The following is a 23,170-nucleotide window of genomic DNA, read 5'->3' on the forward strand; positions in this document are numbered from 1 at the left end:
GAATAATATTGCTCGTTAAAAGATATGGCCAAGCAAAATACCTCGGGTGAAACATGTGAGAAGCATTCAGCCCAAGTGACTAAAATGAATGAAGAGGTTGATTCGGGTTGCATACCTGCTAGTTGGTACGTAGATGCTTCGGGAGAATCTCGTATAAGGGTTCCCAGTTTGTATCTCACATCTTTTAGATCTGTAACTCTATTTATGTAACAATTTTCCTTCAGCCAGTTTATATTTTGGACTTGATTGCTGCCCTCCATAGGCTGACTTGACTGATATTTTACCAAACTAGTTAATTTTGCCGTAAATTTAATGAATATGCGATAGTTTTGGTTGGGCAAGTTGACTTTTTTTTATCGTAGAGGCACCACATTTTCAAATTTTTTAAGGACTATTGCAAATGTTAATTTTGTCATTATTTCAATGTCTTAATTTCGTACTCTAGTTCTGTAGGGATAATGATCACAAAACTCTTAGTAAATATTAAGATTTATTATTTTAGTGCTACAATAGTGTTTTTGGCTCTTTTGATATATACTTTGGAAACTTGTAAGATAAATCTAAATATCACTGGTTTAGATATCACTAGCTCTGCTTGTGAAATGCGTAATGTTGGCAAGTGTGCTGGGTAACCCGTGTTTTTATTTCTGTCTGAAACATTTCCCTAAACTATCTTGGTTTGCATTTTGGATTGTCCTGGAATTACCACATATTTCCTTCTAAGTCACCAGAAATCATGATACAGTATTGTGCTTCTTTCGCAGATTTTTTCTTTGATTTTTGACATCCGTGTTTTTCCCACTGTACATCCATGCATGTGACCTACATTTATTTTTTCTTTAAAGCAATCGAACGTTTTGGTTTGATTAAGTAACATGAGTAAAAAGCAAATACAGCATATTAACCTATAATTTTTTACATTTTATTTTTGTTCGCATTTTTTGGTCTTTATTTTTTGTTTGGTTATGTTTATTTAGTTCTTATTTGCCAATGTTTTCTTTTTCTTTTCAGTGTACAATTCGAGTAAGTGCCATGGAAGATCAGTGTCAGTCTCCTTTTTCCCTAGAGGAGGGGCTCACTTAAATGTTATGATGACAAAGCATCGTCGGTGCTGACGCTGCTGTTTTCACCCCCATGACTTATTTACAGTCGTATCAAGTTGACTAAAAAAACATAATGGTACACTGTAAATACGCCATCAATGAAGTGTGCTTGGGATTTTTCTTTTTCTTGCAGAATGCATTAGCTTAGTAGACTGTATTGTTTTTATTGTTTTGAATGTAACTTTAGTTCGTTTAAACATTGGTTTTCTGTATTTTCTCAAATTTAGTTTCATTTTTTGTTAAAGTTTCTCTTTTTATTATTCTTTTCTTTTTACCTGAATAAATTCCATTTCTCCACACACAAAATTTAGTTCTTCAATCCGGTGATGTATTGACTTAGATTAATGAACTATGATTTTTTTCCACAGTGGAACACTTCCGATATGATGACAATTATGACGTATTCAAATTGGCACCTCTTGAGTCGTTGCCGCTCCCTGCAGTTTTTGCCACAATGGGTCTTGGTTTTTCGCTGTCTATGCTCTTCTTTATGGACCAAAATATTGGCTCAGCAATGGTCAACAACCCATGTAACAAGTAAGTTATTTTGATTAACATCTGGAGATGAGTTTTAGTAGCCGTATATGTATGCAGTTAATGTGTAACTTGGCTCTTGTTAGAACTAAAGTAATATCAATATCAATTTTTTTTCTTAACTTCCTCCATGAATGAGAATGTTTTTTTCACTTGGAGTGCCATGCGAGTAAATTCTTTCTTAATCCCTCAAGGCACAACAGATTATGCATTAACCTAGTCCTTGTGAAAAAAGTATGTTGATACCTTGTATTAATGAAACTCTGTATCCTTTGCCCAATATACAGTTATTTCATCTTTTTTTTTTTTTTTTTTTTTTTGTTTTTTTTTTTTTTTTTTGCAGACTAAAGAAGGGTCCAGCGTATCACCTCGACTTGCTGGTTGTTGCCCTGATGAATGGATTTCTCTCCCTCTTTGGTTTACCCTGGATGCACGCATGTTTGCCTCATTCGCCATTACATGTCCGCTCTTTAGCTGATGTTGAAGAACGAGTAGAACAAGGACATGTTTATGAAATGTAAGTATTACTAAAAAAGAAGTCTACTTACAGGTTTGACCTCATAAATAAGGTCATGCTAGCTGACACTTAGTTACCAAATTCTAGAGTTTTTCCTCATTATTGCTCATGTTCTGCTGTCAACTATAATTACATACACGAAAGGTATATCTTTTAGAGTCCAAGTTGAACTTTGGTCTTTTTTGAAAGACAAAAGAATTATACATTTTAATTTGAAGATCCAAAAGCATGATGTTTGTTATTTTTTGAAGAACAAGGGACATTAGGCAATTACCCTAATGCCATTTTTAACCCAGGGCCCCCCAAAAATGAGTAAAAGTATAAATTAACTGATAAAGAATGGCTATGCCAGTCTTTTAGAGGAAGAAAGATTATATGTGTAAGGAAAATTGAATCAAGAAGTTTATTCCAAAGATTTATTTTCCCTTTGAGCTCAGCAGAATAGTGACCAAAATAATACTTATCGAGAAACTTGAGATAATCCCCTTTGCAGTGGAGGATAACAAGCAGCAGCAACCAAGATATGATAACACCCTTATGATTTGGTAGCTTAAACTAACCTAGAACAGTAAAAAAAATGAGAAAACTACTTCGCACAGATGAATTTGCCCTACATAAAATTGAGCAGCTGGGATGAAGAAAAGTATTGTGATATCTAAAGAAGACATTTTTAGGGTAAAGGCCAGCTTAGACATTTAAACACAAGCGAGAGGCATTCTGCAGACCCAAAATATTTATAATGCAAAGTGTTCAATTATATTTTCATCAACAGTAATTAAAAAACAGAGAATTGCAAAGTGTTCAATTATGTTTTCATCAACAGTAATTAAAAAACAGAGAATTACGGACAAATGTTTGAGAATACACTATATGAATTGCAACCTAACCTTTATATCGTTTGAATGTAATGAAGTTTAATTGTAGGACAGTTGTGACAGGCACATACAGATCTATGCATTTCTCTTCTAGTGGCAAGGGCACTGTCTTCTTCACTCATTTTTCGAATAGCACTTCCCTCGGCGATTACAATGCTCCTGACCGTACTATTTTATATATCTGTAATCCTTATTCTCCCCAACAGCCTTTGATCTCAAGTTCCTTGGGGTTCTTGCACCTTGAAAAAGACTGGCAATGTATCTTGCCCCAGATCTATTCTGCACAATTCCTGAAAAGAGTTTACAAGTGTACGGGCTTCTGTTTTAGTCTAATTGTATTAATCCGGCACTTCTTTCCTCCTCGGATCATGCATAGGTTCTGCCAACCTGTTCTGTTGGTCTCACTTCTGTCACTTAACGTATTCGAAATTTTACCTAAATCTCACTTTATTAAATACCTTAGTCCAACTCTCCCTTAGAGATCCCCAGTACAATTTGTAAGGATAGGTATCACTGATGTTGAGTTATCTATAAATAATAATATATATAATTATATAGGATATATATAGATATATTATATATAATATATATATATTAATATATATATAGATAATATATATAAGAGAGAGATATAGTATATATCTAATAGAAAGAAGATAAATGAAATAAGATTTAGAGAGATATTAAGAGATATATATATATATATATATATATATATATATAGAGAGAGAGAGATATATATATATATATATATATATGATATATTTATAGATATCTTATAGATATATATATATATATATATATGATATATATCTAATTTATTTAATATATATCTAATTATAATTATATATTTATATATTAATATTATAATATTTATATATATTTGAATTAAGAATTTAATAAGAAAAATTATCTAAGGTAAGTAATTTGTACTCAAGTCGTGATTTTCGCAATATTCATTCAAGTGAAAATTCTCTTAGGATAAACTATAAACTGGACCGGTATTTCAGTAATTGCTTGATCAAAAGATGTCTTTTCATGAGATCTTTTAGAATCCGCCATTATACAACCTACTTCCAGTTGTAATTTTAACCTTAGCTCTTGGACTCTTGCATAAAAAATGTTTAAGAATGACCTTAAAGAGGAAACACTGACTTAATTACAAATTAGTTACCTAATAGATATTTTCTTTGTATCTGTGTGTAAATATATATATATATATATATATATATATATATATATATATATATATATATATATATATATATATATATATATATATTTGTGAAAATTTTCACTTTGTAAAGGAAATGTCATTGTTTACCAAAATTAGATTTATAATATATATATATATATATATATATATATATATATATATATATATATATATATATATATAATTTTTTTTTGGTCGGTCACCACCCTGTATAATCTTTTAACTCTCTAGTCCCTGCTTCCGAGCAATTAGACTTGATAATTTATCAACCTCTTAAATTGTACCCCTGTTTTGGGTAGGTGTGTTGGATTCTAGATACATATTTTCCTTTATAATCCCTATCTGTCTTTATACCAGCTTTCTTTGTAAACCTGCTTTCATATTTATATTAGTCTGTATAGTAAAGACGAGAGACGAAAGGCCATGCAGCGGCACTCTGTTGTTTCACTTTCTTCGTGGATTTTGCCTTTATTTATAGCAGTATGTGAAAAGTTTTTCGTAAGTGTAAGGATGGCCAGGTTGTAAAATGTAATAGTATTGCTTCTCAAGTTTTTGATCAGCAGAATTGGTTAATTTTGCCACAGTTATCACAAAAAAATTCACTTGCCAGGCACTTAACCTTAAAATGAAATTAAATACAATAGAAACAATTCCTCTGTGCAATATGAACAGCAGGTAGAGTGTGGTTCCTGGAAAGTTTTCTTTCTAACTGCATCAGTAACGCAGTGTGGCTGCTTGTTTAAAGAATGTCACTTCTGTCCAGAATGAATGGCTAAAGAAGGCATCTGAATAACCAGTAAAGAAAGCATCAGAACTGCACTAAGCTAAATCCAACGAGTAAACTTAGCAGTTAACCCTTTCCAAATCCAAAAGATACTTGGCAAAAATTACCTTTGGAGTTTTGACATACTCACTGTAGTTTGTTCATTACATTTTATGTGTGGTACAGTCTTCAATAAATGCATCCACATTACAAGATGCACAGTTTATCAAGTAGACTCTCTCCTCACACTTTCAACCAAGAAAAGGTACAATGCCGGAGTTCCCATTCCTTGGAAGCAGCAGGCGAATTGGGATCAGCAGATGTGAAGGCTTCAGTTGTGTGGTGAATAGAATTTAATGAAACTGAAACTTATCGACAACTTCAAAGCTTTAATTAGCATAAGACATCACTTACCTACAATGCCGAAACAGGAAATTATCAATATCAAAAGTGAAGACCATGAAAAACAATCAGGTTCTTGCATGATGAGGATAAAGTAAAAATAAGACCATTTTCTCGTGGAAATCTTGGTACATTGTTAAAAACACACTTTACGGGACTACTGGCATGGTCGTGAGAGGGAATGAAATTAAATCAACATTTTGAAACGCACAGATCTGTATTAGACTCTCGATTGATATTCTGACTACTTGATCATTCTGGGTTGTTGCGGTCTTGCTGCCCATCTGCTGCTGCTGCTCATTGGGGGCCGCTAATCCTGCGTTTGTGTTGCATAGGTCAGGTATTTAATTGGCTTTCCACGGGTCCAAAAATAAAGACGGGATTATCATCTTTACATAACGATTCTGGAGACCTTAGTTTCTCTTAGAACAAGGCTGGCAATTGCCTTACCGAAATATTAAAAGATGTTTCCAGCAATCATTGGTATTGAGTGATTTAGGATTCCTTCCTCAGCCTTTCGGCGGTTGCTTTTGTATCAAATTTGAGTATCCTTTCAACTCATGCTATGGTTAAAATCCCAACATTGTGTGGCTATTGCGTTGTTTATATTATTAACATTAACGGCTCTTTTGTATTCCCCGTAGCGTTTTTCGAGATGTCTTCCTGATTCCCCACGTTAGCTAAAATGCAGTTGTTTGTTACAGCTGATGAAGTTATACCCCGGCTTCGTCATTTTCCTTTGCTTTCCCAGTTTTGTTTTCAGGATGGGCTTTATCGATGGTATTAGCAAAATGAAAAACAAATTAAATTTGTTTATCTCCAAGATTTTTTGTACTGTCTTCTAATTTATGTGATAGGGCAGCTATTATTTTCTCTTTCCGTAAGCCATCATTTTTTCGCAGTTTGATTACTTTTTTTTTCTTGAGCACTGTCCAGAGACTTGACCAGAGTCGCTAAATCATGAAAACAGGGTTTTATGAAATTCATGTCTTCGTGATTTATTTACATACGTGTAGAGAATTATTCGAATAGCATTTCTTTACCACTGAATATTCCATTATATCTATTTTACAGAATTGTGAAGGTGCGTGAAACCCGGCTGACGGGCCTGTTCTCAAATATTCTTATTGGTCTGTCCATCTTTTTGCTACCGTACCCTTTGGCTTACATCCCAACGGCAGTGCTTGATGGTCTCTTCCTGTACATGGCAGTTACTGCACTCAATGGCAATCAGATGTTTGAAAGAATCTCGTTATTTTTCATGGAACAGGTATATATAGATTTTTAGTTGCTATACTGTAACTTTATGGAAGATTTAACTTTTCTGTGGTATACTTTCGGTTAACAATTGATATCGCTTGTAATAGAAATCTAAATCTACACACGCACATATAATTATTTTCATAAGTTTCCAAAAGAAATTTACAGTACAGAGTAAACTGAGTAAGTTGTTTAGCCTTATTCTCTACACTTATGTTTCAGGCTGCTTACCCTCCAAATCACTATATCAGGAGGGTTCCTCAACGAAAAATTCACAAATTCACAGGACTACAAATTGTACAGCTAGTTGTTATGTGTTCATTTGGGTTTGCCCCGTGGCCCTACTTGAAAATGATGTTCCCTGTAGCCCTCCTCCTGCTATTGCCTATCAGGTAAGTTAATGAAAACCCTTCCACCACCTGTTTAGGTATGTGGAAAGCTTTAGCTGTAGTGAACAGATCTTAGAAAGTTGATCCAGAACAGATCAACTGTTTTTAACTATTGTTTGTATCAGGTAGATCAGCCTGTTCTTAACTGTCGATGTTAAATGTTACATATCATGAATTTTATGAAGAGAAACTAATAGAACATGATAGTACTATTAAATTTCACATAGGTGTCACACATATCTAGGCAGTAGATCGGCCATGATACCACTCACCTGAGATATGTGGTGTTGCTATTGGAAAAAAATACGACCCTTCCAAGACAGGCCATACGATCTGATTCTGGCTACCTCTCTAGATCTGTCACTTTTTCTTTGTCTACTCTGACACCAAACTGTCTGGCAAATTATCAACGTATTCTCATCTTTCTTGACACATATCATAGCACTGAATTTAGACTTCATCCTCACTGAAATTCTCAGCCAGTGGGTTATAAAATTCGCTTTGTGGTAATGAGCTGTCAACAGCCACTCACAAGTCCAGACATGGTTGGATTGACTACGTTGCCAAAGGTAACAGAACTCATAAAAAATATAACAGCACCAAATTTGAGTTAGTCCCAGTGGCTAGGAAGTTAGTGTGAAGAATCTACAAAGAAAATAGAAATAAACCAAGCTCAGCATAAATGACTGTATCTTCAGTTTGTCTTGTCTCCTTGCCATTCCCCCGAAATTTACATTTCTCACTGCCACTACCAACTGCTGTGGATTTGCTTTTATTCTTGTATATTATTATTTTCAGAATTGACTCTTATCTACTGGACAAATTTTCGAAAAAGTATGGAAGTTGGGAGGATGCTTACTGGGTGGAACATGGGAGTCAGTTTTGGAAGTAAAGATATAAAGGAACAAATTTAAAACTACAGAAGTTGGTAGTGACAATGAGAAATGTAATTTCTTGGGGAATGGTGAGGTTAAAGAACAAACTGAAGTAGGTACACTGGTGTCAGCATAATACAATCAGGGAGACCATAAGAAAAGGAAGCATTTTAGAAAGATTGTCTGGCGCTGTTGGGGGGAAATTTATCTGACCACATGGTAATAGTACAATTGATTTTGAGGGTATAGTGTGAGGATAGGGCTTTGGAGACTGGTTGGATTTTTGCCAGAGTCAAGTATTAATGCTAGAATTAAAACTTTTTAATCACAATATATAAACCGCTCAGAGATGTTACCACACATAAGCAGGAAATTGGAACATTTATTTCATATGATAAGCACAGGTAGCCTAACGAAGGATTATTGCTGGTTTAATACAACATAGATTGTTGTATTAATTAGAAAATTATTAAAAGAATAACAACATTGAAACTGAAAAGTAAGTGAAATAGAAGTATAAAAAAGAGAATTACTGCCCAATATTGTTTCAAAGGCTGTTTTTGTGGAAACCACTAAAGAAAGCATACAAAAAGCAGCTGAAGTAGTATGTGGTGTGACAAATGGGAAGGATATAGCCAGAGACACGGTGATGGGATCTAGATGTGCAAATGGCAAGAGCCTTCAAGCTCTGCGAAAGGGCAAGCATTGAATGGGACAAGATGTATACAGGGAGCTGGGAAGAGGCAACCAGAAGGTAGGTGATAGAAAAAGTTAGAGGAAACAGAAGCAGTCTTTTAACACAACAGAAGGAACGATGGAAACCATGTGAAAGGAGTTAAGTAGGATATGTAAAAAACAGAAATATTGAAATGAAAGCCGAAAAGAAAATAATAATGGAATGATGATGACATTATTTTAAAAATCTTCTGAATGAAGAAAATATAAAACCTGGAGGATGTTGGTATATGAGACGAACCAATAGAAAATTTAACATACATCGGAAAGCTAGAGTGGAAAAGCCGTAGGAGCATCAGAAATAAGGGACAGTCTGTTAAAAGCAGCTGGATAGCCAACCATCACTGAGATGACTAGAATACAAGGAAACCTGAAAAAAGAAATGACAATAGCAGAAGAGTGAAAATGGGATGTGACAATGATATACCGAGAAAGAGGATTCACACCAGTGTTGATATTATAGAGGTATGAAATTGGTGGAGCATCCTGCGCAAAGGAAATGCCGAGAAAACATTTGATATTTGATATTTTCAGTATGGCTTCAAGTCAAGAAAAGAAATGTTAGAGGCAGCCTTTATAATGAGGCAACTACAGGGTAAGTACCATTTGAAGAGAAAAATATTACACCAGGAGAATCTTTGGAAGGTATATGACAGGTTAATAAGACAGGCAGTTATGTTGACACTGAGAAGGCACATGCTAGTAGAAAGACTCTTTGAGCTAATGATGCTACTGTATCATAGCAAACGATCTACAATGAAGACAGATGCAGGCATGCAAGAAGCATTTGAGGGGAATGCTGATGTTTGTCAAGAATTAGCCCGGAGTTCGTAGCTCTTGATCAGAGATTGGAGGAGATAGTAAAGGAGCTCAGAAAGGAAGACACCTTACTGTTGCGTCATGAAGATGACCACATTTATACAGCAACATCAGAGGAATAGGTTGTCAGAATTTGTAAATGGTGGAAGAGTGAAATACAAAGAAGACAGAAACTGAAGTTATTAGAAGGTAAAAGTTCGCCTTAAAGAAAAAAAGTAAGAAAATTAACGGTTAAAACTTCAAAATACAGGCATTAAGATACACTTGATACTTTAAAAGTATAGAGTAAATGTGTTGGAAAAGAAAACCTTAGAAGAATCGAACGTTTCAGTCACCTTAAGGACCTTCTTGACTGTGAAACATGTATGGAGACGTCATTGAGGAAGAATATAACAGACAGGGTCTGGATGAAGTGAAAAGAGATTGCCTTACTACAGGTGAAGTGAGCAATAACTTTAGATGCATGCATGAGGCTTGGTTTGCACATGTGATGAGAAAAGTTTGAGTAATGGAATGAAAGTTATCTTGCATGACTGATGATAACAGATATGGAAGTAGCAGAACAAAAACCAATAAAAAGGCCCAGAAAAAGCTGAAAAACGATGAAGACAAAAATCTAAACCAGGTGAAAACTGCTGGAAAGTAGACGAGATGTCTGAATATGGAGAGAACTTATACTCTAGAACATCATCAACAACACTCAATAGGACGCATAAAATGCAAAGGTCCACACTATTCAGTTGTTATACAGAACGGTCAAAATCTCGTAACTGGCAAACAATTTGCTGATATTCCCTTATAAAACAAGATCATTCTCCAAACCAAACAGTGCCTGTTTTCAAGGCAGAGCTGTGTACAAAAAATTCAGCACTTGAGATTTTTATTAGAAATATGCCACCATAGAAATTATTGTTCTTAAAGTTCCTTTGTACACTGGATGAAACTTACAGTCCATACAGTATATGAAGTGTGCATAAAAACTTTGAAATATGGTGGAGCCCTGCCCATGTGGGCATAAAGGAAAATAAGAATTCAGATGAAGCATCCGAAGACAACGACTATGTCTTGGTCAGTGATTATTTAAGGTCCCTAAAACAGCATCATCTTTAATAAATAGTAACCAAACTCCATCAACTTCTTTCTGAATAATGAACCTTATAACAACAAATAAAACCAGATCAAACCCGTGGTGGCGGTATGGCATTCTTCAGACGAAGAACCTTATAATTTTAGGTTGTCCTGAACATTTTTTTTATATTATATATATTAGACATCATCAAAAGAATGATTATGAGGTCTGTAATACCTCCTGGATAGAAATCTTTCTGTGTGTGCAGAATAATCGTGATACAATATACCTTCTGTGCTGCTTTAGTTTGAATTTCTTATGCTTGAAAGGCTTCATAAGCTCCTCTGCCCCAAAAGATTCACATCTGTCAGATCAATAAATGTGTCACAAACCACTTTTAACCCACGGAATGGAAATGTTGCTTCCTGTTTGACCACAACTGAAAGTAAAACTTAGAAAAGAATACCATATTTTTACTGCCCTCTCCGTTTAGTGCTTTTGTTTCTGTTATTTGGACCAGAATACTGACCCTTTCACTTCAAGCTTTGTCTCATTAACTTCAGTCTTCAAGCCTCAGAATGAAATTATCTTTTGGCAATTTTTGTGATTTACAGAAGTTGCCAACAGTTTCATTTCTATCTTGGTAAAGGATCAAACAGTGTGTGATATTACTGTAAATATTTGTAATCTGTAATGTGACTACCATAAATGCATGTAATCTGCTGCAAAGTGCACTTATCAATAAATGTCTTGGTTTTTTGGTAATTGTAATTGTATTTTATACTTAACTATTCTAAATTTGTTTTATTATACGGTATTAGAAAAGTTAAATTATTGCAATGTTGAAAAATATCATCAGTAAGCCTTTTCTCTCCACAGGCATAAACTGGTTCCTCTAGTTATCGAAGAGAAGTACCTAGCAGCCTTGGATGGTGAGCATCAGTAAGGAAGGCACATTCTGTATCACATGACGTCTGCTGCAATCAGAAAGTCCATATATGCTTGTGGGTTTTCTGTCTTGCCAGATAAATTCATCTTATGTGATGTATCATTATTTAAAATTTGCAGGTTATAAGAGCAGACATTTGACAAACATCAGTATCATGTGTTCTCCAAATACAATCATTACCTGGTTAGTGGACATAGTAGTCTGTGGGAGTAGCTCACTAGTGCATAATAAGTTTGTACGCAATGCGTAGTCTGATTAAGTAGGTAAGTTTTATGAGAGAATAAAATGGTTGAACATTGGAAAAAAAGTCCTGTTGTGATCTACCACATTATACATACACACATATGCAAAAGACACTACTCCATTGACTGCAGGTCTGTCCTTGCCACCACCAACACTTCCGGATGCAAGCTTCCCCTTTCATGTGGGTGGCTAGGATGGTCTAGTGGCTTTGGAACTTGTAAAGTGGGTTTTAACATTCATTATATGCAAATCTGGGTATGTGAAATAGCTCTCCACAAATCAATTGCAAATACACTAGAAATGCGCACAAAGTCTATCAGAGGGTCTCCCTACTGTATGTGTTATGGACATTCTCATGCACCTATGTATGTCTATGTCTTTATGACCACTTTGCATAGATGTTAAGTGGTTATATCTGGACAATGTAGGTGAGTATCATTAGCACTTAGCACTGTTGCAGTCAGAGGCCTACTTACTTAATAAAGGCTCTCTGGTTAAAATAAACAAAAAAAAAAACAAAAAAAAGAGCCCTTAAGGTACCATCATCATCATCCCCCTGATTAAATTTTCCTCCCAACCCTCAAATATCCTCTGTAGTCTCTCCCACTTCCCCTTTGCTTATTCTATGTACAGTAACTTGCTAAGATACTCACGGGTAACACAAGTTAACTCGTGCAAAGTCTAGATCCCATGGATCCTCATGAACTAGGTCAAACCCTGACTATGACAAAAAGTGGCCTGCACAGAGGGACACTTACCTCCCTCTACTGTCAGCTCAATACTTTTTCTTTCACTTATTGACTCCTGCTCTGTGGACTGATTCTAATTTTAGTAACATTTGCTGTCTGTGAAATGTTAAATCCCCAAATTTTTCTTACCTTCTCTGCTTATTTTTAGACTTTTGGTTGAGGCCATTTTTAAAAACAGTTTCCTTGCACAGAGGAAATTTGCTTTATTGATAGATTTTAGACACTTGTGCACCAAGTGCTCTGCAGTTATGCACAAAGTCTTTTCTTAATACCTAAGCTACTTTGGATGAAATATACTGTACAATTTCATTAATACAGGCTAGGCTATTGTGTTATTCTTAGTGAAGTTAATTATGGAATTCAAAATTTAGCATAACTGTACTTGATTCTTTCATTTAGAAAAGAGGGAGTACTGTAGTTCTGTACACTAATTTAATCATATTATATAAGTTTCTCCCCATTTTCCAACATCACCCTCCCAGTCATTCTCCCCATCTTGTACCCAAGTCGGTGAGTCTGGTGCTGTATTTGTGCTGGCTGGCCTATTCTAATATAGTGATGAGAATGGATTATACCTTGCTGTCAAAGAATTTGGCCCTTCCTGTCAAAAAAAATAAGCTTCATTAAGGCTATGATCCACAAAGCCTAACACTAAATGGCCAATGACGCAATCAACCCAGCAGATTTGCATATGCCAAGTTACATTTATATTCGATGAAAGGTCTGACCGAGCAGGAGTTCTGGTCATTGCAAATGCTGAATATTGTAGTTGCAAATGGCTAAATGTAGTTTAATGTACTGTAATTCCAGCCAATAAGATAACAGCGCTGCTCCCGCTCTGGGTTTTCAGCAAATAAAAATGTATTTTTGCATAGGTAAAATGAAAAATCTTATAAAGTGTCAGTTGAGGAGTGAGACTGGGCTAGGCAACGTGTGAGGGTGGGTGGCCACAAGGCATGGTGACATAAAGGTGGTGGGTGTAAACTACTGCTGCTAGTTGCTAGTTCAATACATCACCCTCATGCATTGCTGTAGCGTTGTTACTGGAGGCTCAGTGCCCCGACAATAATGAACTGTGTGTGTACAAACCCAGTCTGTATTACTCCAGAGTCTAGTTTCATAGCCAGTGTTGAAATATATCATAGTTGATATTATGATAGAGCATTAAACAGGTATATTTGATAAATAGGCTCTAGTTTTGTGATTATACAGTTTTCTTTGAGCAGATCTAAAATGATATATATATATATATGATTTTTGTCAGTTAGTTATTGAAGAAAGAGTATATGGCAACTTAAAGCGTGAGGACTATTATGATGTTTGTAAACATTGTTATTTTTTACAAGCTATTGGTTATGCACCCATCTGTTATACTATATTATTATCAGCTGTATAGTTATTCTGTACCAAGGCTCTATGAATTTGTACTATAATCACATTACTATCTCGGTTGCTTGCATTACCACTCAACCAAATAGATGCTATGTAAATAGGGTTCGGTAATTTTAAACTCGCACATTTTAAAAAGTCACATCTCCATTGCTGTTAAATCTTTCTAGAAAGATTCACATGCAACAAAGTAAGCATTCTGGTCTCATTTAAACAGAAATCATAGGAAACTTCTATTTTAAATGTTTTAAAGCACTTCTCCCCACTGAAACATCTTCTGAAACTTTAAGGTATAATTTTCAGAAATTTTATAATAAAAGTTCCTTTTAGATTCAGCATAGACATAATTTTTCAAGTGGAACCAACACTGAAGCAGAGGTCAAGTGCAGATGTTGAACATGACCACTTTTAAAGTTAAAGGTTGTGTGTGTGTGAGCGACCACTCTGTATCTATCTTCTCTTTTTCTAACAAGTAGACTAGTCAGGCAGGCTCCTGAACTAACTACCAACTCAACCCAGCCCTCCATCTTTTGACCTGCAAACCCACATGCCCACTAATCAGGTCCTTAAACTACCTATGCCCATCAAGTTGTGTAACGAAAGCAATGTTATTCTACTTAAGCTGTTATCCCCACATCACTGTGTCAGTAATGTAGCTAAGTTTGTTAACTCTATAAATACAATATATTGAATAATAATAAAGTAGCTTTAAATAGGTCAGCATACCATGAAATTGATGAAGGGCACTAATTACACAGAAAGGACAAGCATTCTGGGAATGCAGGCCAACACTTTTGTGTTCTCAACCACATACTAACATCTCGTTAATTGTTATATGTTGTTAATTTCGATACCAAAATTTATTATGAGGTTTTGTATGGATTTTGCAAATTAATTGAAGAATTCTTATCTTCAATTAAGGTAAAGAAATTTGTTGACATAGATACCAAAAATGAGGTTTAAATATATGAAATTGTTTAGAATGTGGTTATGACCACAAAAACTTTTTCTTGCCTATGTTTCTCCTTGTCTATATTGTTACTAACAAGTCTGTGATCCTCAAGACATACCTTTCCTCAGACATTTACTTGGTCAATCTTTAAAGTCCCTGTTTCAATTGTGTTACTATAATGGCTATGAGATTCCTACACCCATGTCTGAGCAAAGGCATGCAGGGCACAGCTGTTGTTGCATGGGTAAAGAGTGCTTGGAGCTAGTAAGTAATTCTCTCTCTACTGAATCTTAAGTCGGCGGAATGCTACAATTTGTATGATTTTGAATGAACATATCTTATGCTTCTTTCTTGATATCAGATCTTTCACTGTGTCTTTTAAGAATTAGTGTACTTTTGTTTGATAATCAAAAGTATGTATGTTTGTACATAGTCATTTAAATCAAAATCTTGCTTGTATTATGCAAGACATAATCAAAGGGAAAACAATTTAAGAAATATAATGCTGATTGAAGAATACACTTCACTGCGGCAATGATGTCATAAAAAGTACGCAGACTATAAGGAAATCAAATTAGAATCAATATAAAGCCTCTATATAGGCATTCATTATTTAATCAAAAACTAGTTTTGTGAAAGCTAAAATTGATAAAAGGTCAGACTCCCTTACATCAATCATATTCAGTTGAGGTAGACTGAGATTCTAGAGGGAATTTTTCTTCTAGCCAGGCATGCTACTGCCGTGCATTTCATTATTATACATGAATATTGTTATCAAAATATATTGTTCTTATGTACAAAGTGTGAAATAAAGTTTTACACGAAAAAAAGCGTTTTACTACATCATGAGATCCTTATTTAATTATACAGGGTATAAAACTAGTACTGCGTAATATTTTGAATATGATGTTCAGTCACAATATCTCTGCAAAGTTCAGAAAAGAAAAAAATTTGAAAATTTTCATATCACCAAGATACTATCTTTGAAAAGTGGAAACAAGATCCTCGACCCCGAGAAAGAAGTAAAATTTCAAGAGAAAATTTTGCAAGAAGAAGCATCTGCCAGAACCTAGATGAAAATTTTTGCTAAATGAAAAACACTTGAATCAAACCCACTGAGTTTTGAAATGGCAGAAAATATATATTACAATAGAAAAATTTAGTGTAAAAGAATTAGATGACGCCCTTTCAAAGTTAACAAATCTACTCCTGTGAGAGTTAAGATTTGTTTGAAATACTCAAAAATGAGCACCATTAGTTAAATCATGCATTTTACAGTTTTATATTTTCATGTTTCAACTACTTTCAAGATGAAGTCAATTTTTTTACCAATAACTGTAAAATGCCGCCATTCTATGACAGAAACAGGTTTTGAAGGCATTCAGGTATACTAAAGTGTTATCATTGACTGATCGTTTCTGCAAAATAGTGTCTTTTAATGAATTAATCAACAAAATCTTACATTTGGCGCTCGAGTCGCTTCAGTAAGTTGAAAATGGGCTTTGCAGGAAAAACGTACTTGATCTTGAAGTGATACCCAGACTTTTTTGAAAGGTCTCCGTATGTACAACTAGAAAATGTATGATTTTGCTCTGGTGGAGGAGAGATGGACACGGATCAGCTTCGTGGAAGGGCTCCAAGCAACATCAAATGATCAACCAAGGCGGATCTCTCAAGAGACCCAGATTACTACCAGTAGTTGCTGTTCTTCCGAAGTATCAGTCACTTCAGCGGACTGTACAACGACGGCGAAACACAAAGGAATGCCCGCCCCCCGGCTCCAGGTAAAGTAGGGAATGATGTGTGTATGCTGAGGAGAATTTCCTCGCATATGACTCCGTGTCGATGACCTTGATAAATATCTTATATTTGTTACTTCCGAGATTGATGAAGGAAAATAAGCGCTGGATGGGAGATGGGACGTTCAAAATAGCCCCTCAACTATTTTATCAGCTATATTTGATTCATTAACTACTTTTAATGGATAACGATATTTCTCCTGCCTACATTTTGTGTGACTACGAGAAAGTATTTCACACAGCCTTTATCTTTGTTTTCAGAAATGCCAAGGTACTGGGGTTTTTCTTCCATTTATATCAAGCCGCTTGGAGAAAAATTCAAGCTTTATCCTTGACCAGTCTGTATTGTAGCAGTGAAGAAATTCGAACGTACGCAACATGATACTGGCCTTGGCCTTCGTTCCTCCTCTTGGTATAATTAATGTATTCGAATCGTTACATATTTAATTCCTGACCAGCTGGAGGACTTCGTTCTTTATTTCGAAGACACTTGGATAGGAAGACCCCGCAGGAGAGGAAGAAGAAGAAATTATGTTTCCTCCTACTGTTTTTCTGTAGTGTATGAACGTTTTGTCAGTGAACATCCATGTACAAATAATTCCTAAGAGGGGTGGCATCAGGCAGTGCAGATGTCAATAGGACATATGTATCTTATTATTTACAAATTCCTAGATATCTTAATACTTGAACAAAATCATACATCAAGTATAATTATCAGAATAGATGATGGGCGGCGTGAAGATGCAAAGCGTAGTAAATATGGAAGAGTGAATACGGTCATATCAAAAATTGTTAACGAATATTCTACAAGAGACTCAATAAAATATCTTCGTTCAATATCTTATGATATTACCCTAGAGATATAGTTAAGCTAAATACTTATTTATTTATTTTACATATCAATTGATTCTTAAATTTTATATATTGACATGTGTAAGGCTTAGTGCTTTTTTCTTCTTTACAATCGCTCTCTGATTGTTCCTTTGTTGAGGGTGCACTCCTTACCCGGTAGTGTTTGTTTTTCTTTGTAGGTAGGTGACTTCTGCGGATCACATTTTCGTTAGCATTAGTCAGGTTTGGGATAGCAGCGAGACTGGATCCCGACAGCATAGCAGCTTGGAGAATTTTGTATTTACAGGTATTCGCACCTGTGGCCCTCTACAGTTTAAGGTTATTGATATCTGATCCTTGTCCTTCAGTGGAATGGGGTCATTCTTGTCTGACAGCAGGCTTGCTGTTGTCGCCTTGACTCTTCCCTAATCCTCTCTATGTTTTGGAGATGTTCCTGTTGTCCGTCATGGCCGGTTTTCGATGATCGCACGGCAGTGTTCAATGGGGATCATCCTCTTCGAACTTTGTGGTCTCGACATTTCTGTGTAGATTGGCTGTGGTGGATTTTGTACTGTACGAGGTTAATCGGTTAAACTGTAATTATTACCTTGCTATTATATATTAGTGGTTTGCTATTATTTATACTGCTTAATTATTTCACGTTTATTACACCAATGTTTTATTGTTTAATGCTGTTTGTGGATTTATTGTTTATGCTATCTGATTTTTTTTTAAGTAGCTAAAGTGTTAATTATAATGTCGTTAACTCAAATAGAAATGTTTCCTGTTTGGTAATTTACGTTAATGGTGTTTTTAAAGTAACTTTGATTTTGCTACATCAATGTTATTTAACAGACTCTCTCGCTATTTCATTGATTTTTGCAGTTTTTTAAAAATTAATTTTGTTTAATAAACTACTATTACGGTCATTTTTCCGGAGCCCTTTTCTTGTGGCTGTCTCGGTTCCTGCCAGTCTTTCCAGACCCATTCTATTTGTTGGACCTGGGTGGAGCCCACGGCTGTCCAACACTTGTCATAAATAAAAATGAAAGCTGCCGCATTTCTGCTTTATAATATGAATTATTTTTAGACATTTTTTACATCTCATAAAGTAAATCTAAAACTGTCACATTTTTTCCTTTTTCCTTTCCATAAAAAATAGTCAACTCATAATTAAAGATTGTTTAGCAATGTATAGGAAATGAAAGATGTCGAAACGTCTTGTGACCAAAAGATACAAAATAGTGGTAGTAGTAAAACGGGGTCAAAGTTAAAACGGTATTAAGTTCAGATCAAATGTCGGCATTACTTTGCAATTCTGACGCTGAAGGGGTCGCCACTCGACTGTTACTGTCTTGCGCTCTATTGACGGCGCTCGTTTATCGGTACCCATTATTTATGCTGGAGTCACACATTCATGTATCACGACGGCGTTTGCCCACGTATGTGGATCATGGGCATCATGGCGGTGAAATGACCTTGAACAGCTGGTAAACAGGACACGGGCTAACGGACGTAAAGCCAGCACCGTAAATTGCGCCGCAAATGTAAGCGCAAAGAAAGCAAGGTCGGACGTCTACTTGGAACTTATGCGGATAGTGTAATGTTCTATGTACGTTAACTTCACGTCGTTACCACGCCCACCGTTGTGTGGCTGTAGGGTACAAAATGGCCGGCCTGTAAACAGAGCAGACTGTAAAGTGATGGAACATGTATGAGAGAATGTAAAAATATTGCTTCCTGAAAATCCAGGTTGTAAATTCACTTTGGTGGAATTCTGCATGTACTGTAAAATATTGTATATTTTCAACAAATAAAAAAAATTAAGTCAGACATTATAATATACATACCATTGGCAGTCCCAACATCTTGGGCTTCTTCTGACGGACGATTTGGGGCTTGAGGAAGTAGAATATGTTCAATATCCTTTTCTCCTTGTCCGTCAGTCGTCTTCATTGTCGCTGTCATCACTCTGTACCTCATCCAATTCCGACTCCTGTAGGTGGAAGATGACATTTCCTCGACCTGAGTGTCTGCAGGAGTGGCTGTAGGAGTCTTCTCCGGGCCGAAAGGAGGTCCTGCAAGAAGATGTGACATTGATGGTCCCTTCCTTGGTCGTTTTAGGAGGTTCGGCATCTTGAAGGGCATTGTGAAGAGTACTTGGAGGAAACCACTGGTCTTGGGAGATGGAAACAACAGCTGACCTGAGGGCGCCGACCTGACCTTTTTACCACGCTACAGCGTTGCCATGTCGTACAGGGTTGTAAATGTGCAAATCGGTTTCCCCATAGGCTACAGCACAATTAGGAGGCCCACGTGCTTTGCGGCGGAAAGAAAACAATGATGGCGAACAAAGCAGGTGACCCTAGCGCCTACCCTGCAGTAGTCACCGTGGGTCCCACGTGCAATGTCTGGAGCTACGTCAGGTGACATTTCGCGTGAGCACCCACAACTTGTTTTGAACATTTCAAACCTGGAACGGGCTACAGCGCCCTAGTGGGCGGAGCTTAGAGCTCGGACGACCTGTCACCATACGTCTACGATTTTACGTATGTAAAATCGTAGACGTTACATTTACGGTTTTCTGAGGTAAGCTGTTGCCAACTACCAATTTCCACTCATGCGTGGGCGTGTGTGCGTTGATACGTGAATGTGTAACCTTAGCATTAGATGCGGTGTCTGTCCTCCTTATATTTGGAGTCGTCAGCAGGGGGTCTGTCCCATGTTGATCTCCTATTGGGTGGTGGTGACCTCCTGAGCTGTGCGGTGACGTTGCTGGGCGTTGTGTTACACTGTGAGACGTCACGGTTAATTTTCGTTGATTTTCGTTGGCTGCAGGAGTATCTCGTTCGGAGGCATTGTCTTCTGTAGAGTTATCGTGATCGATGGTGTCATTGTTGGTGGTTGGTCTTCTCGTACTCGTGTTTAGTGCTGCTTTTATTTGCTGGGTGAGAAGCGCCTCCAGCAGGCGTAAACGATGATCTCGTGTTCAGGATGATCACATCCGGGGAGATAGCCTCTTGATGTTTGGTGCGGGCGTGGTTCTTGATCGCCCCCTCTTGGGCGTGGCAGGAGTCTCCTAGACAGGCACATGCCGGTCATACTTACATAGGCACCGCTGCAACCGCAGACTAGACATGTGTATTGGTATACCACATACGTCTGCTTCAGGGGGTCTCGTATCTGTGGGGAGGGATTATTTTTCATTATTGGGTCTCGCATCCTCCGATTCTGGTAATATATTATCAAGTCAATTTTCTTGTTGTCGTCGATCAGGATTACATTTTCAGAAATCTTAACGGAGCCCTCTTCTTCACGGTAATGGGAACTCATGAAGGCTTTATAATACAGCTTGATATTATCCTGGGGGCGGGGCTATGGGTTCTCACTACCATACCATTTCTCCAGGGTTGTGCAGACTTCGCTACTTATTAATTTATTTGAATACCAGTTATTCACGAGTATTTGGGAGGCGCAGTCGAGCAGTGGGATAGGGCTCTCCTGATGAAGGCCCTGACGGTCGTGCTTTTGAATCTAGTGGGGCACTTGCTGTCACCGTTGTATACAGAAGTACAGAGGCCGTCTTCCGTCTTACTCACAAGGAAGACGAGGAAGGGGAGCCAATCATCAGTGCTGTATTCAACCATGTAATTCAGCATGCTGCACAGTGTCTACTTGAACAAAGATATCGTTGATATAACGGCCATATCTACAGGGTTACATCCTGACAAAGACTCGTTCCTCCATGGTGCCCATGCAAAAGTTAGTGAAGAGGACCCCTAGTGGGGAGCCCATCGTCATGCCGTCATTCTGGCAGTACATATGGCCACGGTAGGTGTAGAAAAGGCCTTCTTGGCGCAGATCTCCAGCAGCGTACGGAACGAGGCTTTGGGTATGTTGAGGGGTACTGTCGACTGACTCCTGTAGACCCGCTCAAGGATGATATTGATGGTTTCAACGACAGGTACATTCGTAAACAGGGACTCTAAGTTCAGCTAGGTAATATTCCCAATGCCAGGGGCGCCCTTGATGGCTTCTAAGAATTTTACTAACGACTGCAGGCTGTACCGACTTGGGACGTAGGTGGTCAAAATTTTATCAAGGTGTTTTGCCAAGGCGTACGCAGGGGCGGGCGTCTGGCTGATGATCAGCTGGAGGGGGTTTCCTTGTTTGTGGGTTTCTATGTTGCCATATAAATAACCCAGGTTGTAGTTTCCTTGTATGGGCGGGAGGTGAACAGCGTTTGTCGCAGCATTGATGTCATCTGTTGGGTTTCTTGTCATGCGCTCAAAGTTGCTCCCATCGGACAAAATAGCACCCAGCTTCTCGTGATATTCAGCAGTATCAATCAAGATGAAGAATTCCGTCTTGTCAGCGCGTCACACCGTGATGCCCTCTTTTTCCCTCTATTCCTTCGCTACTTCCCTAATCTACTTGGTGAAGATCCCGCTGGAGTGCGAGCCCGTCTCTGTAAGGGCTTCAGCGAGTAGGAGTGGCTAGAGGCGTCGGTAGTTCTGATGATCCGGGCTTCGAGTTGCTGGATGGAGTCGAGAAGCAAGAAGATTATGAGTCTCTTGTCGTGAGGCCTGGGTCTTAAAATGAAGTGGAAATTAGGACCCAGCGTCAGAAGGGTGTCTTGATCAGGGGTCGGGTCATAATCTATTATGACCCCACTCCTGGTCAAGTCTAAGCGCCTGACAAGAAACCCGACAAACAACATCAAGAGAGAGGCCAACAGAGTTATCAGCACAGTGAATGCTGCAACAAAAGCTGTCCACTTCCCGCCTATGCAAGGAGACTACAGCATGGATTATTTATATGGCAACATAAAGACCCTCAAACAAGGAAACCCCCTCTGGCCGATCATCAGCCAGACGCCCGCCCCTGCATATGCCTTGGCAAAATGCCTTGATCAATTTTTTACCCCCAATGTCCCAAGTCGGTACAGCCTGCAGTCGTCAGTAGAATTCCTAGAAGCCATCAAGGACGGCCCTGGCATCGGGAGTATCGTTTCACTGGGCGTGGAGTCCCTGTTTACGAACGTGCCTGTCGATGAAACCATTGACATCATCCTTGAGCATGTCTACATGAGTCAGTCGACAGCGCCCCTCAACATACCCGAAGCCTCTCTCCATGCGCTGCTGGAGATCTGCACCAGAAGGGCCCTTTCTCCACCCACCATGGCCAAATGTACTGCCTGAAGGACGGCATGGCGATGGGCTCACCACTGGGGGTCCTCTTAGCTAATTTTTACATGGGCACTGTGGGGGAACGAGTCTTTGCCAGGATGCAGCAACCCTGCAGATATAGCCGTTATATTGACGATATCTTTGTTCAAGTCAACAGCAAGGATGAGGTAGAAACCCTCCGTCAGGTATTTCAGCAGTGCAGAGTGCTGAATTACACAGTTGAATACAGCACCAACGATCAGCTCCCCTTCCTCGACGTCCTTGTGAGTAGGACGGAAGACGGCCTCTGTACTTCCGTCTACACAAAGAACACCAATCTTGGACTTTGCTTTAACGGTGACAGCAAGTACCCCGCCAGATTCTAAAGCACGACCGTCAGGGCCTTCGTCAGGAGAGCCCTATCTCACTGCTTGACCTGGCAGGACACTCATCAGAAACTCAACTGCGACTCCCAAGTACTCGTGAATAACAGGCATTCAAATAAATTAATAAATAGCGAAGTCTGCACAGCC

At 37.7% G+C, this 23,170-nt stretch overlaps 1 protein-coding gene across 1 annotated transcript in view; it reads left to right on the top strand.

Annotated features, from left to right (window-relative positions):
- LOC135225790 (mucin-2-like) overlaps nt 1-12,291 on the top strand; it is a 332,803-nt gene extending 320,512 nt beyond the window's left edge. The window contains 5 exon segments of the mRNA XM_064265270.1: nt 1,472-1,640; nt 1,981-2,154; nt 6,485-6,680; nt 6,893-7,062; nt 11,437-12,291. Coding sequence (XP_064121340.1) covers nt 1,472-1,640; nt 1,981-2,154; nt 6,485-6,680; nt 6,893-7,062; nt 11,437-11,503 — 776 coding nt within the window. The 3' untranslated portion in view covers nt 11,504-12,291.
- Nucleotides 12,292-23,170: the final 10,879 nt, after the last annotated feature.

This window comes from Macrobrachium nipponense, chromosome 13, assembly GCF_015104395.2.
Source record: "Macrobrachium nipponense isolate FS-2020 chromosome 13, ASM1510439v2, whole genome shotgun sequence".
NCBI lineage: Eukaryota > Metazoa > Arthropoda > Malacostraca > Decapoda > Palaemonidae > Macrobrachium > Macrobrachium nipponense.